The 17,589-nt window shown below is 33.9% G+C and overlaps 1 protein-coding gene and 1 long non-coding RNA gene across 9 annotated transcripts in view; one reads left to right on the top strand and one right to left on the bottom strand.

The window, feature by feature from the left end:
* Positions 1-657: 657 nt before the first annotated feature.
* LOC123708702 (ephexin-1) overlaps positions 658-17,589 on the bottom strand; it is a 77,818-nt gene continuing 60,886 nt past the window's right edge. For 6 of the 8 annotated variants that reach the window (XM_045659535.1, XM_045659537.1, XM_045659539.1 and 3 more), the window contains 12 exons: positions 17,076-17,239; positions 14,339-14,456; positions 11,110-11,254; positions 6,786-6,942; positions 6,479-6,661; positions 4,711-4,915; positions 3,829-3,997; positions 3,332-3,471; positions 2,761-2,910; positions 2,291-2,426; positions 1,801-2,002; positions 658-1,520 (listed from right to left, as the gene is read on the bottom strand). In XM_045659535.1, coding sequence (XP_045515491.1) covers positions 1,354-1,520; positions 1,801-2,002; positions 2,291-2,426; positions 2,761-2,910; positions 3,332-3,471; positions 3,829-3,997; positions 4,711-4,915; positions 6,479-6,661; positions 6,786-6,942; positions 11,110-11,254; positions 14,339-14,456; positions 17,076-17,239 — 1,936 coding nt within the window. In that variant the 3' untranslated portion in view covers positions 658-1,353. The remainder of the gene's footprint in view (positions 1,521-1,800; positions 2,003-2,290; positions 2,427-2,760; positions 2,911-3,331; positions 3,472-3,828; positions 3,998-4,710; positions 4,916-6,478; positions 6,662-6,785; positions 6,943-11,109; positions 11,255-14,338; positions 14,457-17,075; positions 17,240-17,589) is intronic. The other 2 variants (XM_045659541.1, XM_045659540.1) reach the window with 2 other exon arrangements.
* LOC123708703 lies at positions 9,088-10,834 on the top strand. The gene is made up of 2 exons (XR_006753643.1): positions 9,088-9,132; positions 10,549-10,834. It is a non-coding gene; the product is annotated as an uncharacterized LOC123708703 (long non-coding RNA).

The raw sequence follows: 17,589 nt of genomic DNA, 5'->3' as shown, positions 1-17,589 counted from the left end.
AATTTAATTCACTAAGCGTTGATATCGGTATCGGTGTTATTTCTATAAAAGTATCAGCATCGGTATCGTATCTGCAAAAAGATTTCTCTGAGACCAAAAAAGTCTGGAATGAACACATTTTTGAATTCATCAAAAACGAATCAAAAAATGTATTATATAAATTATAAGGGCATTGGTTACTACGCAAAAATGGCATTTTAAATATCATTTTTTCCCTAAATCTGTCCAACCGATCGTCTGTTATAGGTATTGTGCATATTTACTTTATATATGAATGTCTGCAGAAAGATGGTGAATTTATTCCAAATTTATATTTACTACCAGTTTGCATGTCAAGGGCGTAGAGCGGGCAACTGAACTGAACTCTCCGCCACTCTTTAATCGCAGTTTTGAGTCAAACAAATTGTTTGCAAGGCAGAAAAGCCTTATATATTTGATTAAGATCATTTATATAATCTTCAAATTGATAGAAATCTTTATTGATTAATATACGTTTAACGAGAGTTTTCTATTATTAAGATAAATAGGTAATGTCAACAAAATCATTTGTTCCTATGAACCGTTTTACTTGTAATTTTATAGTAATCTCTCAGTTTTTAATTGAATACAACTAAAAGGTAGGTTAAGTAAATGTGATCTTTGAATTAAAACAAAAAGTAGATGTAAAATTATATTTCTTGGTAAATTAAATCTAATAACGAGTTAATTACATGGTATATGTGTCCATTAAATAATGTTAAGTACACTAATGTTATGGTCCCGTACACAACAGTGACGTCCGAGAAACTTACAAAATATATTTAAAAGGAATGTCATAAAATAAATATATCAATTATATCAAATATATCAATACATTTTGTTCATATGAACTATAATTACAAACCGCCTATTGACTAGTAGTTTTATAAGCAAGTAAGTGCTAAAAGTAAATGAACTAATAGGAATAGATGAAGATCGCAGACAAATAGGGCACCACAGATTATGTCTATGGTATTGTCACTTGTGGAAAGGATAATTCTGTACAATTTTCAAATCTCATACGTAACTGTACATTCAGTAACTAGTCTTATAGTTCTACTTACATTATTTTGCTAAACACCACTTAAATTGAGGTGCCTAAAACTTATACTAAAGTGCTCAAAGTAAAGGCAGTGTTTGGACGGCTCTATACATTCAAATAAGTCAATCAACACTATCAAAGCACCTTAAAGTAACTTAAACATATTATTCACAGTTAGAAATGAAAATCATAGATAAGATAAAATAATACATTCGGATTTAATTATGCAGTAACGGTTATTGCGCATAATGTAGAGCAAACATCACACAGGCATTTAAAGTCACAGAGTATATTCAAGCGGGCCGTTTCTTCTGTCCGAGGTAAGTACCGGATAGAGCGAGCAAGCGATATCGCTGTCTCAGGTTTCGAGCGCGAACGTGAGGAGAGGCAATTTCTACCGTGTATGAGCCGGGAAACCAACCAGATTCGCCATCACGAGTTCGTTCTCCATAGTACCAACCTATAAATAATACCAACCTTAGTTTAAAAATTCTCATTAAGCATTTAATAAAATCTAGTAATTAGCGGGTCGTACAAAAAACTTTTGTGTAATAGAAGTGAACAGTAAAAGCTAACTTAAAATTAAATGAGCATATCTTTATTAAGTAAAAAGTGAATTTAAAATAGAGAATTTGAATGGAGACTATGCAATGAAGGACTTAAATTTCTAAGTGTGAATAAAATAAAAATTGATCACTCGCCTAAGGTCCCTACAAAACAAAATCGATGCAAAAGCTTACCCTCGCTAGTCTTTCTAGTGACATTTACAATATCGCCTTCATTTAATCCTAGTTCGTCTGGTTGTGCGGCAGTGTACGCGTACAAAGCGGCCACTTGTGGACAATCCCAACCCGCGTATACGGCCTCGCCGTCGTGACAAGTGGGCGGGGCCAACGCTTCTGTCCATCGACGCGCGTCTGTCTCACTTGCACACGACATGAGCTGTGAGTTAGAAGGAGATAGGTATATTTTTCATGCGAGGATTTTATATTTTGAATAAAATAATCGTGCATATTAACGACAAATATGTTATTTTTAAATAAATTTCTCAGGATTACTAAAGTAAAGCTACGTTTTTGTATACTACTGGTACACGGCAATATTATAAAGACGGTGACTAGTAACACAGTGTCCATATTTATTATGATATATAATTACAATTGTAAATACATTTGGTCAGTTTCAAACCATTTTAAGTCGTAAAATTATATAACACTAAATTATTCTTACCATTTCCACGGTCCTCCCCTCGTGGTTCTCTAATAATGTAAGCAAAAGGGCATGTTTCGCATTTGCTGCCGCGTCACTCGAACACACGTCCACCAGCGACCGTGGGCAGTGGTCAATTGCCACGAAGCATTCGTCGCTGGAATAATAAAAGCGATTTAAAAACCGTCTTCAAATGAAAAATACAACTGAATTGGTTTCGATGAACTTTTTGAGTAAGCCTGTCACTTTGACTTTTACGAGAAATTTTAAAAATAAACACGAACTGTCAAACTATTTACGAATTAGAATATGGATGCCACATCCAAGTCAAAACGATAATCTTTCTATAATCAAAATATAACTACCATACAAACAAGAATCTAATTTAATTTAGATAGTTTGAAGTTTTCTAATATATTAGATAATTTATATAGAAATAATATAACAGTATTTTACTTAAAAATTTATTTCGCTTGAAATTTAAAACTTACCTCTTCCTCTTAGTGATGACCAAGTGATCGTTAAAAAGGAAAAGATGTAGGGGAAGCTTGTGGAACTTCCTCCCGAATGTCAGTTTCAGCTCGTCAGTCTTCCACACCAGTTGGGTCATCTCTCCAGAACGAACTAACCATCGGATTGGTCTGCAATAAAGTTTATTTTAAGTTTAGAGTACATCTTTTTATAGAGTTCTACGACTCTATGGATGAACAAAATTTCTGTGATAATAAACCTTTGCTGAGATACTGGGAAGGCCACGTGATGTTTTATCAATACAAATTCTGTATGAACAGAATATATACGTAGATTATACATATATAGATAGATAGATATATACGTATATGTAGATTATATACAAATTATTAAACAACGGTTCCTTCGATTTTGTAGGGAAGCAGCTGCCTCTAACATTACGACGCCCTAAGGGACGAAAGTCATAGATTAGAATATTCCTATACTTTATGAAAAAGTTAGTCTTAAAAAAAAATTGTCACAGACTCTAGGCAATTTTTTTTCTTCTTCGCCGACATGTAACCATAAGCTATAGAGATATTAATAAATTACTTGCGGTCTCGTCGGTCGCAAGCGGGCGCGACGTTTGGCGCGTGTTTAAGTACGGGCGGGAAGTGGATGACTGAACTCAGACGGAACATTTCTTCCAAACGTTCTGTGTTACGGGCACCTTCGTTGCATTGGGATACATACTGAAATATAAAATATAATTTAGAACAAAAATAAAATATGACAAAGGAAAAACTATTAACGACATTATTGATTGAATAGGTTCTTACGGTGAGATTCTGATATAAATATATATATATATATTTAGATTATGGTTTGTTTGTCTATGGGCTTCTTGCACTTTACCTATCATATTTCTTTTTTTTAAGTTTTTTTTACTTACGAGGGTTGCCAGGAAGATATCGCTTGTTAGCGATAAGGCTCACAAGCCCTTATAATTTTGATGTATTATGCTTTTCTTTAAATGTAAGGACGTGTAAATAAATAAATAATTAAATACTGGGATAACTTTAAAACTATACACAAAAGTAATTACTCACATTATTAAGTGTAGCAAGTGCGTGCATGCATCCATCGTATTCTTCATCACCAGAGCTGAGGTTTCTCAGTACAGCATCAAGGAGTAAGGGAAGCCTCGTGATGCGTTGCATGGGCAGCATCAGGAAGGAATGGAGGGAGAGACTTTGACATGCCGGGTGACTTTCCATCCTGTGAAAAATGCATAAAATAAAGTTATGTATTGTGTCTAGTTTTTGACTTATGAAATCATTGGTCCTTTTCTGTCAAATTACTTTTACCCTGTGATGAAAAGAGATATATAGTAGTTTAGTTAAAAGGGAGCATAAACTGATACCATTTCTATGTATGTAGCATATACATATATTAATTAATTCCACGTAATATTTATTATCTTTAATTCTCATAGTTACATTTGTATATTTTTATTGAATCTTTATTCAATAAACCTAAATATATTGGTCTTGCTTGTTCCGTTAATTAAAACAGTTAACACTCCTTACCTAAATTATTCAATAAAATTTCTTTACGTTTTCTAAATATTAATTAATTTTAGTTATACTTGCATGTTATTATTTTTTTGTTAATTACTTATGCACTTCTTGTACTTTACCCTCTGTAGGTGTTTCTTTTTTTATTTATAATATGGGAATATTAGGGCTGCCTGGAAGAAATCGCTTGTTAGCGATAAGGCCGCCTGTTGCCTTACAACTAATGTAACCTACTTACTTTTTGTTTTTTAATTATGTATATTATTATTAGGTAACAAAGTATAAATAAATAAATATATAAAAAATCTATAGAATTTATCAAGTTGAGTGAATCTATTATGATTAGAAATTTACGTAAATTATAACGTATACGTAACGGGCGCGTACATATGTACATTTATGAATATCACTTACTGTTTAAGTGCTGCCGTGAAATTGGGGGTTTCCCGCAGTCGCTGCAGGGTCCGCACCATGACGGCCTGATTCTCGCAGTACTTGACGTAGGCGTGGAACCTTTGCTCTGCGTGACTCCTCACGATGTCACAGATGCCCGTGAGGAGGATATTCTCTTGCCAGCATCGCTCCATCTCCGCTAGCAGCATTTGGGAGCATTTACGGACTGGAAAATATTAAACATGTCGTAAATTAGATTATAATCTATCTAGCAGTGTGCCATGCCTCACCATACCCTTTCTAAAATTCTTATGACCTATGATCTTATGTAACATACATAAATTTAGAAGTGAAACTATTTTATCTGCGTTGTTAAAAAAAATACCGTCACAATTTTCGGTTACCCGTCACATTTTCCCGTTACACGCCATCTTTTTCTTGTCTCTACCACGGTTGATTCGAAGAGATTCTAAGCCATTTATAACAAAAATGTATAATACCGATAACAATGATAGTAATAATTCTATTACAGTTAATGAAATTCTGTAATAGTCTTAGCAGTAATAAGGTAAAATGAAATAATTGTATTATTTGTATTCATGTCTATGATAATAAAAGCCTTTTGTTAAACATATAGTAGATGATTTTTTCGGTCATAAAGACGTTTCACTTCTTACGTGTGTAGTACACGCAAACATTTATTTTTTCTCGTTATAACTCGAAAATTCCTGGACCGATTTGGCTAATTATGATCTGGAAATATTTGTGGAAGTTAAGGGAAGGTTTAATTTGATGTCTTTTGCCTTTTTAGAAATAAAGAATTGTCATATGTTTATCGATGCCTTTAGAAATTTGTGTTTCATAGCTGTAGTATGAGGCCCGAAAATCATATAAAACCAATGAGACTGTGTAAACCAAAAAACTTTGGCAATTAAAAAGAGTGGCGGAGAGTTTATTGCCAGTTCTTCTCTTCCGTTCTACGCCCTTGATTTGAGAACTACCAATAAATGTAAAATTAGAAGCATTTAATGTCCATTTCTTTATTGACGTTCATAAGTGTACATTGTACCTTAATGTATAAATGATTTTGAATTTGACTGCAGAAGAGCAAAGAAGTGCTTATGCCAGTTAAGAAAAGGAAACTTGAGTATTTTAGAGATGTTTAACGTAACACTAAAAAATACGAGCTTCTTGAAACTCACACTCAAAAAAACTTTACATAAACGGTAAACAAGTACATTAATGAACGTCAAAAAATAAGTCAAATTATTTGTAGATTTACATTACTACCAGTTCGCAAGTCAACGGCGTAGAGCGGGCAAGAATAACTGGCAAGAAACTTTTCGCCACTCATTTTAATCGCTAAGTTTGAAGTCATACAAATTGTTGGAACTGGAGCAAATCAATCCCAAGGATTAGGATCATTTAAGTATTTGTCAAATTTATAAAAAAGCTTTATTGGTTAATTTACGTTTAACGAGGGCTTCGAATTTATTAAGTGATAATTCTCTAATTTTGCTTGGGAGTTAGTTGTAAAAAGGAATTCAATTTCCATATAAGGAGTGGCTTCAACTAATCATACAAGGCAAAGTGGCAGAAGGACACCTGGCTGCAGACGCACGTCTTGGTTGAAAACTCTTAGACAATGGTTTGGCCAAAGTCATTGTTACGGCATCCAAAATTAAACTAGCCATGATGATCACCAACCTTCGCAAGGAGTTGGCACTATAAGAATATTTCTACATCGAAGCAAAGTCTCCTAATAAACAAATGTACAGCGTGAACCTACCGGGTAAAATTGTGGAAAACAAGGTCTCCCAGTCTTCCCTGGGCAGGACGTGGGCTTCTCGAAATGCTGGATGTGATATGAAATGCTCTTCTAGCACGTTCAATGAGTTCAGATAAGACGCTTCTGAAGTCAGCACTTCGAACTTTGCCTCTTGGAGTTTCTTTTGAGCTGGTGCGAGGGAACCTGTTAATTTTAACGAAACTTTGATTTAGTATTAGATTAGATACAAAGTAATACATTCGTTTTGATGAATATTTAGGATAAGCTAAGAGCGATCTGACAGTCGAAAAGTTACGTAATTCCTTACTTAGTACAGCGGAGTTAAGAACTTCTGGGACCTCGCACCAAAGCGTGCGAGCTGGGCCACGTGGGGCCACTAACGCCATGGCTGTAGGCCGGGATGCGCTGCAGGTAGAGCCGCCAGCTTCGTACGTATCTGAATCTGATTCACCACCACAAGCCGACTGAAACACCAAATTTATATACATTCAGAATTTCATAAGAATATTTTCGGGGACACTTTTTATGCTGGTCATAGAGATGACGTATAAAGGTGAGAAATTTCTCAGCATTTGCGTCAAATATCATCCAGAAATGTTTCACCGGCGTTCGATCTGGAGACGGGCCAGCACTTTATCGAAATTAATGAACAAATCAGTGGCAGATATACCAGCAGGCTGAGAAGGCTGGGGGCCTAGGGTGGCAAATTTTGCAACTAATTTGCTACCTTATAAAAACGTAAAACAATTCCGCATGACGGTTTTTCTGATGTTTAACTGATAAAAGGTTGTAAAACATCACAAGTCAACAAATTTTTTAACTTTTCATTGTAGATTCGGTGTTGCAAACTTCAACATTCTAGACTAAACAGCTAGTTCGCCGCCCCCCAACCCGTAATCGACTTCTGTGCCTTCAGCTCACACTTTGTATGAGTAAAAAGAGCGAAATTGCAGAAAATATATTTTCCTCTTCCCGAATTATTTTAATTTTTTTCAAAGAAATTGTTGGATTGTAAAAATAACCTACGACACGACAATTATAAAGGCAAAGGTAGCAAAAACTTCACAGCCTTGACAATATTTAAATATGCCACATAAATAAAGCGTTCGCTTGTCATTCTTTGACCAATCCTACACAATAGCTTTGTGTAAAAAAAATTGACAGGTATTTTTTCAGGCTCAAAGGTAATCGTCTTACTCGAAAAAGGCTTTCTTTATAATATTGATAGCGCTGCTGAATGAAAACACATAAAGGACACACACATGAAAGCGAAAACGGCATTGTATAATGTACCTTATTTTAAAATAAGGTACATATTATTAATAATATACTTAGTTGCTGAATTCCCAAGAATTGCATTATTCATAATTTAACTTAGATTTTAAGTTTTCTTTATACGTAATGTTATGTTCATAGTTAAATTTTTTTTATTAATTTTAAGAGATCGTTTCGAGTTTAATCGACCAAAAACAACGAATTGATGATTCTCAACAGAGTTTGAAGCTGTTCAATCCTAATAACTCACGAATATATTTCACCGTATTCGCCACATTTGGCCTCCAGCGACGTTTTCCTGTTCTCAGACCTCAAGAGAATGTTCACTGGGCATAAATTTTGCGCTGATAAAGCCGTAATCGCCGAAACTGAAGCCTATTTTAAAGTTAAAAAATACTGTAGAATTGGTATTGAAAAATTGAATGACCGCTGTTATCGTTGTATCGCTCTCGAAGGCATATATTGAGTAATTAAATCAAATTTTATAAAAAGAAAGTTTTTTTCTGTTAGCGTACGAACTTTTCAGCCCACCTGAAAGTAATTATAGTCAGACGATTTCGCAGTCACAATTTTGTCTATGCGGCTTACGTTTTTATGTAATGTGCGTTGTTCACAAGATTAGCTTACTCTGAGATTTCGCGTTTATAAACAAGCCCTAAAAATGCATATGTACAACTAAATAAGATTAGATATTCGCCCTCTACAACCAGAGATCATTTTTTAAACCAGTTTATACATCACTGTAGCTGTAGCATGCTAACGACTTTATCCTTGGAGTTATAGGTTGATTATAGGCAATAATTGCGTTAGAATATATAGACAAATATTTAAAAATAATTCGGCCTTACCGTTCATTGACAGCTGTCACTTTTAAAGACCATATTACATTAGTATACTGCCACATACGTTTTTAGGCCGCCGGCAAGTTGGTACTACCGTCGCCATTTTGAAATGTCAGACTGACATTGTTTATTTTCTGTAATTTCTTAGTGCGTACAATGCATAATTTTGCTATCTTACAACATCTAATAAAAACCCAACTAAAATGTATTTGTTGCTATTCCTTCTATTATATTAATTATTACAATGGTAAAGTTTTAATCATCGAACGGTACTAATAGCTTGTTCCAAGTTTGTGTCATTTTTATTTAAGCCTAGAACTGTATTTTCTAGATCTAGTATCTATCTATACATTGTTAAATTAAGACATTTCAATAAATTATTAATTTGGCCGGCATGACTTCAAATTATTCCCCTTATAATGGTTAATTTTTATTAACTGGCAATACTAATCGAAGTCGATAGATTTAAGTCAATTAAAGTTAAACGGTCGAGCAAAACATTGTGGAGGTCAAGACTACGAGGCAACATACTGGAAGGTCAGACCAATTACACCCAACAATTCACATTACAATTAGCGATTATTTTATAAAACAATTAGGCGCCAAATTCCCACAGATTTGTAGACTAAGTGACTGCTTGATCGTCAGTTTTTTTACTTCAGGCATCATTTAATATAATTTAATTTCAAATGCTTGCGTACAAAAACTATAATGATTGTCGTATAGTCGATTATTAACATTAGTTCTCAAAGAAACCGGTTATGAAGCCTGTGTTGCAACTTCTTTATGGCGCAAAAGGAAAACTGTGTATTACACTATTAATTGCCTACATATTGCTTCCTTATATGAAAATCGGTATTTGTATAATATATTTACGTCACTTATATCACGAAATAGCCAGATAGTTGATAGTTAAAATTTAACAAATCATACTAATACATATTTTGTTTATGTATGAGAGTTTATTATAGCTAGTGGCGGATTAACTAGCAGGCTGGGTAGGCCTAGGGCGGCAGATTTGGGAACCGAATAATTTGTCAAGTAGAATAATAGATATTAAAAGAAATCTGCTTGACGGTTTTCCGATGCTTTACAGATAGAAGTCTACAACAAATTTTGCCGATGACGTTCCCCTCGAACTTGTCGTTGTACATTCGGTGTAGCAAACTTCAATATTCTAGAGTAAAACAGCTAGCAATAGACCTTTTTACAGCTGAGGGAGCACTATGAGTGCGACCGAAATTGCAGAAACTATATTTCCCTCAATATATACAAGACATACATGTCAATCCTACTACTGGCTGCGAACAGGAAAATCTACGACATGACAATTGTAAGGCAAAGGCGGCAAAAAGTTCACAGACTATACCTTGAAAATATGTAAAGCCGACAACCATAGCTTTTAATTTGACATTTTTATAGCACGCGGGCATTGCTGATTGCATTGCCTACATCGTATCGTCGAATTACTTAGGAAATACTGCATAACGACTTTCCTATTTACATAATCATGCTCATCTTTATATATATATATATATATATTTCTATTGTCACTTAAACGGCTGGACCGATTTAAATGATTTTTTTGTATGCGTTTGGGCGGTTTAGATTTACAAATCAGCCCGGCAGATGGCGCTGTAGTCGGCACCTTTACTTTGTTTAATATCCTAATCCCTTGAAATTATATTTTGTAATAGAGATGGTTAATGTGAACATTACATATTTTATGTATGGAACAAATAGTTTTAAAAGGTTTTGAAATGGATTTTAAATGCTCTTGCGTTCCGTTAATATATTCAAAAACTATACATAAATTATTCCTAAGGACAGATGAGTCAAGGAAATCTTGCGGTTAGCTATAGTAAAACTGTGAATATCAACTGGTACTGTCGTATTTTGTTTTACGTAATTTGTTGAATATTTACCGCAACTCTAGTTTCTGTTTTTTTATAGGTATTAGGTAAACAGTGTTGGCTTCAGCATGGTCCCCGGCTGTGTACCAATGGACTTTCTGTTTACGTGGGCTTTTACCATTCTCTCGAACGGTGAAGGAAGGATCGTGAGGAAACCAGCTTGCTTTAGACCCAATTCAGATTGATCACCTACTTGCCTATTAGATTGACAAATGACCATGAAACCGATTCAGAAATCTGAGGCTCTAAAAAGGTTGTATCGCGACTGATTTATTTATGCATTTTATTATGTAAAACACCACAATAAATGATGATATGGAGATATATTTGTGATAAAAAATTCCTTTATGTCTGTACATTTCGTGAATATTGATATAAAATGTATTCATTATTTTATTACACTGTCTTTACATAATATATTTGTCTCATATGTGTCATATATGTGTACATAGCTTCAATCCGTTTAAAAAGTGTTTTCTTAATGTGTAAAGGCTATGGTAACAAAAGACAATACTATATTTGTCTCTGTAAAATTGTTTTTACTCTTTGGAGAAAAGTGGCTGTGTGCCACATATCACATAAAAAAATTTGAGAATCTAACCTCAACTTTAGCGGCGTTATAAAACTGGTAGAGTGGTTCGTGGGTGAAGAGTGAGTGGAGACGCGGTGAGGCCGGATGAGAGCCTGAAGATGCGCCTGATGACGACGAGATGTGCCCAGCTGGGTACAGACCTGCTTCGGCGTACCTGAAAATAAAGTCTTTTTATGTCTGTGTTTTTAATTGGTCGGAAAAAAAGAATATTCACATTATTCGATACATTATAATATCCGTTTCAAATATAGACTTATTTAGTAAGGTTTTCAAAAAGACTGTTTATATGTATATAACACGCACGACTAAGATAGAGATGTGTTTTGTTAGTTGCTACGACGTTGCTTTATTTAAATCAAAATGCTAGCGACTTGATTGAACATCGATTTTTAATTAACTGTCTAGATATTCAATTAACTCTCTGATTTAACTAACGTAGTTACTAAAGTAGTTACTTTACTGCGACATATATAAATCCTTTTTTTTTAATCTGGCTACTTTATGTTAGTGGTAGCGACTTAAATTTAGTTCATAAATTTCTGTTTGTAGCTGATAACAGCCGGCAACTTTCGACCTTTTTAGATTTTCTATATTGATTTTGTATACACATAAATAACGCAGTCCATAAGGCGCTACACCCTTTTCTTTGGGCCTCAGATTTCTGCATCTGTTTCATCATCATGTGTCAATCTAAAGTAGGTGATCAGCCTCCTGTGCCTGACCCACGACTTCTTAGGTCTAAGGCCGGTCAAAGCCGGTTTACTCACGATGTAGATTATAACAGAAATCGCCGATTAAATGCAAATACGATTTTATTCTCTATTGAATTCGCAGATAATAAAAACAGATACATAATGTATGATAGGCCGATGGACAGGCCACATTGCGCGCATGGACAAAATACGATAGGGGGGGGCAGGCTCCTTGAATGGAGGCTTCGGCAGAACAAAAGATCACGCAGCTGCCCACTAGGTGGCATCGACATTGTTGTGGACGTTGGCTCTGAGTGGATACAGAGGCCAGTGCAGGGCATACTGGTGGAAAATGAAGGAGGCCTACGTCCAGAAATGTAGCAAAACAAGACTAATGTCATCATTAGTCTATTGTTTGGTTTTGCTATATCACTATAATGCTAATAATTAGTTGCAAATTGCGATTTTCTACATTACGAAGTCACAGATTATAAATGACCGAATAATATATTCGGAATAAGTTTCAATTCAGAAGTGTTGTAAGGAATGCAGCCTGAAACAGGTTTTATGCGTTAAATTTTAAATTAACGGTAATAAGTTTAAAGTAACCCTTTTTGCTGAATAATTTCACGGTACCAGATATCTCGTTTTTGTAACCAACGCGACATCTCAAGTGAAATCTTATAGGTATGCAGTATATTTGAAAGGAATGTATGCAAGTTTAAATATGTAGGTAAAATATCTGTTTGTATATTATTTAATACAATTTTACAAACGTTTCTCTTGATTTATAACAAACTACGCAAATGTATTGTGTAAATACACGTAAATTTTAAAGAGATTTAACTAAAACAATTTTAGACATATCTAACAACATTTATCAACATTTTAACAGTTGAAGCGCGACACTAAAGCACAGCCTTTTAAACCATAGTTACTATATCCTAGAGGTATTAGAAAATAATCTTGAATTAATCTACAGATTAGTATTTGTACCTGGGAAATCATTTTTTTATTATACTATTTTCTGTGGCAATGCATGACAATTGATACAACATTCTTCAAATTCATGTTAGTTTTCCTAATTTAAAAAAAAGGAAACAATCTAATTTACTCACGAATATTATCGTAACTCCATTTCAAAGTTTCACAGATAACGGTAATTAATTTTTAACCGGTTATTTAAAATGGGCCACAGATAACTTTCAAGGATTTCTCGCGATTTAACCACAATTAACCAACCAACACATTACCGAGGATTCGTAACACTGTTGGCTGATGCGTCTATAGAATATACCTGGGTATTGGAAATGTGGCATAAGACACAAACGAAAAGACAAATGGCGCGAAATTAAATGTCAAAAGTGGATTTTTAAAAATTATCAATGACATCGCAAGAATAAGCTGTACTTATATTACTTTGTATTTTTACAACACTAAAATGCTACTTAAAGTATTGTTATTAAAAACTGTCTGGTTAACTGTCGACTTAACTACCGCTTCCAAAAAATAGTTGCCAATAAAACACCCACGTCTAGCAACTTAGTATTTTTGACTATGGAATTTTATGGAAATATGCGATTCTATTAAGCAGAAGCCAGGAGTACTAATAACAATTTTATAAGTTTTAGTTTATGTTCACCTTGATTGTCATGTATAGAATAGATATATTGTAACTTTAACTGAAGAAAATGTATGATATATTATGCGGTGTTCTTTGATAAATAAAAAATATATCGGAAGTGAAACTAGGGCTGGCTAAAAATTATCAATCTGAGCAATCTGTCTTTTTCCTCATAGCATATCGATATTTGTTGAACTCTGTTCATATACCATTATAAGTAGCGTTTTTGGTAAGAGTTACTCTCTGTGGTTAACCGTGCTTACGAACTAATCGCTTATAACTTGCGTCAATAACGGTGGTACAAACAGGCTTGTGACTCACTCAGTAGTGTCATTCGTGGGTCTCGAATAGCGATTCGCGATATTAGCTATTATACTCACTCATTCAATATATTTTGTATAAAACATACTATAGTTTACGAGTTTATTTAAGTAATGGAAATTTTATATAAGTTTATTTAAAAGATTTTTTCTTTTGTTTATTTAGTTTTAGTGCTGGTTTAGACAAGATGATGAGTTAACTCTATCTATAATTTAACGTAGGAAAAATATACTTGATATTTACGAGGCGTTAGTCTCAATTCTCAAAATGAGGACCAAAACAGTACTAAAAGGTACAGCAAACTAAAAAGAGGAAGACAACTTAGAAGGTCCTAAAGAAACAGCAGATGATACATGGCAGAGAGTGGCACAGTGCAGAGAGCCTTTGCCAAAAAGGGCACACAGATACCTTAAAGAAGATTGAAAATAGAAACTTGTTTATATATAACGGGACATTATTATTATTTTTTAGTCTCAATAGATTGTAGACAGACATGTGCTTGTATGCGTCTCAAAATTTTATTTACGTAAAAATATGAGAGGGTTTTTTGTTTCTTAGCCAAAGACTACAATTTATTAATACATGTTGTAAAAGCACTTACCAAGAAGAGTTTGAGGTGTGAGTGGGCGCAGGGTCGGCGCCGCATTCGGCATACCACGAGGTGCGCGTACGAGGACCTTTTTCCTTGCGCGACAAAGTCGGCAGGAGTCGCTTCAATTCTGTTCACATAAGAATGAGTCAGGCTTATAGCAATAGAATAAAAAAATGATTGAATTATTATTATTACAATTTTTATGCGTTTGTTCAAATATGATTTTAAAAAATTGATAACACAAATTAACAGTAACTTAGTAGACGAAAATTCAAGCTATGAAAATAATGTAATTAAAGCAAGTTCTTTGAAATACTACTACTAATTGTACCAAATAGAACAGAGCAATAATTACACAGAGTATAAAATTTGCAAGACAATGGATAACACTGATGAATCTTGTTAATCAGTAAGATAATAAAAGTAAATAATTCCAAAGATTATTGTTTAAACAATGCAATGAGGTCATCTTTTATAAGTGATGCGGTAATAATTTGTCATTAGAAATTAAGTGAAATCCACCAATGGATGAGAAGACTTACTTAATGCAACATACTTCGAATGAATACAAAAGTGACGGATATTAGCATCTTTATAAGGTGATCAAATATGTACTTTAATTTAATTTTTGCTCTCAAATACACACGTTGAAATTAAGACAATCAGAAACTTATGAAATATAACATATTTCATAAGTTTCTGATTAGATAGAAAGAATATACATGTTAAAATGTCATGACAACTTAAGAAGGCACAGTGCTGACCAGATCCATGCAAATTCCTCACAATTGAGTTACCCGCAGCAATTTTTCGATTATAAAATATACTGAGGAAAGGAGGCCTGTTTTTTTCGGACACTGAAATAAACGAATTGTCCTCGTTACTTATACTTCAAATCCATGACAATTTGGAATTAACGAATAAGCGAAAGACCTACAGAGGCAAACAATAACAATTGAAGGTGAAAACGGGCGTTAGTCATTGCTTACAAAGAACAACAATTTGTCACATAATTGTGCATAGATTACAAAATAATTGCGCGCTCTAGAAAACATCACTCACGTCTCATAACACAAGCACCATAGTTCACATAACACAAACGTGCACAGACTATGCAAGTGGTGGGAAGACTGATGTAATAATGTAGTAAACCTTGTCGCCTACGCCATTCAATGCAATGCGCAGCGATTCTCAATGTGGGAAATTGTTTGTTTTAAATAGCCGCAAACACAATATGAATTTGATAACGATGTATGTGTAATAGTGCTAGCTGAATTAGGCCGGTTAAATATATAACTAATCATAATAATGTGTCCTGTATCAATATAAATTATCGGGTGAATATCTATAATATACAGTCGAAGAATATCTCGAATGTACCTACCAACGATGTACGTAAAATATTTTTGTGGCTGTTTTGTTTATAATTTTTCGATAGTATTCACATTTATATTTGAAACAATTATCGTTTCAGGTTACACGTATTGCAATAATTGTGTCAAATCTCTAAGTGCGTTATAATATAATTAAGTATTTTTTATAATCATACGCTATTTGAGAAACGCTGCGCTAAGCAGTTCTGAGGAAAATTGCTTTAATAGTTGTCCTCTTTGTTACGCGCCACGATCTTAATACGTTTTGAACATTTCAAGACTTCGTTTCCCGTATTTAAAAATGCTTACAGTTTGGTATAATAGTAGTCTGTGCGGAATGTGAACCGGAAAATATAGGCTTTATATATTGTATCCATGCATATTCGATAAACTTATACAGGTGACATTAAGATAATTATTATACTATCTGTAATCATGTGTGTCCATAACCAAACACACAATTAAAAGAAAATAACAAGTAATGTGCTTTTGTGTTAAAATTATTAAGAATCGTGTGGTGATAAATAAAAGAAACAAAGACAGTGAAAAACATAGAGACATTCACAAAGCTGTGATTTGTACCGCAACCATACCTAGCTCACTGGCTGTGAAATTACGTCAAAAAGTTTGTATTCATTTACGACGTCCTGGTGGACATAAAAAACTACATATTATGATCCCACTACACTGTTAGACATTTCTTTTTAACTATGTATGATAGTGTATAGCATATATTTAAACTATTTTATAGAGTAACTTAGCACGTTGAACTTTCATGTTAAATAAATACAAATAGATTATGACTTTTTACATTTACATAAATGATAAAAGTATTTAGGTCTTTAAATGAAAACAATAAATCGTACTTGTGATGTAATTTCAGAATAACACACTAGAGAGCTTTGTGCACAATTTTTATCTCAATATTAATATTAATTTGAAATAAGTTCACTTCAGTGAGCCAGGTTCTGACCTTCGTTTAGCGCTGTCTTCGTCATTATCTGTTCTCAAAAAAAATAATCTAGGTTTACGAGAAGACGTCAACTGGAATCATTTTTGCTAAGATTAAGTTAATTATTTAACCTTTAAAGGTCAATACTTTTATATAAATTAATAATAATAAAATTCTATCAACATAGAAACTATTTTAGGAAGTTTTACATTGATACGTTTGCTTTAATAATTGCTAAAGTGTCATTACGCAAATATAATGAATGAATGAATAATTTTTACCAAACCAAACAAACTTTATAACTCGACTATATTAATAGTTACCAAAGTTCTACGAAATCCCTTTAAAATTCTACTAAAGAGCCACCAACTCATCAAAAAATCAATGAAAATGTCAAGTTGACAGTTGACGTCTGTCTGACCTTCGTTGACAGCGCTAAGGTCAGTTGTGGGAGGCGGCGGCGGGGGCAGTGAGGGCCTCTCAAGCGCCAGGCAAGGGGAGGATTCCGCCCATCCGGGACGAAGTCTCGTACCACGACTCCGGTTGCTCGGTGACAGCGCTTCGGGGTTGGGGCCGTTGTCGCTGCTGAACAAAACAAAAATAAGTAAAGGGCATTCTAATGGTATAATAAAACTATCAAAATGAATATAGTAGTCTACTTTTCCTTTGTACTCTAGACAACTTAGTGGCCATAGGGCACTACAAACTCACTAACTTTTAGGCCTACCGATGAATTTAATATGTGCCTTATAAAATACCAATTTTTTTTAAATCGACATACAAAATAAAACATCTTTACTTATTTAAGGTAATGGAATATACCTTACATTTAATCAATAAAAAATTTATTTAGCACAAAACTTTTACAAACCGTGAAACATGTAAAGGCTAGCTAGTTTGTGCAAATGGTAATAGATGGCGCTTTTACAGATTTA

The sequence above is a fragment of the Pieris brassicae genome, chromosome 4 (assembly GCF_905147105.1).
Source record: "Pieris brassicae chromosome 4, ilPieBrab1.1, whole genome shotgun sequence".
In the NCBI taxonomy this organism is placed as follows: domain Eukaryota; kingdom Metazoa; phylum Arthropoda; class Insecta; order Lepidoptera; family Pieridae; genus Pieris; species Pieris brassicae.
This window is presented reverse-complemented; position numbering and strand designations above follow the sequence as displayed.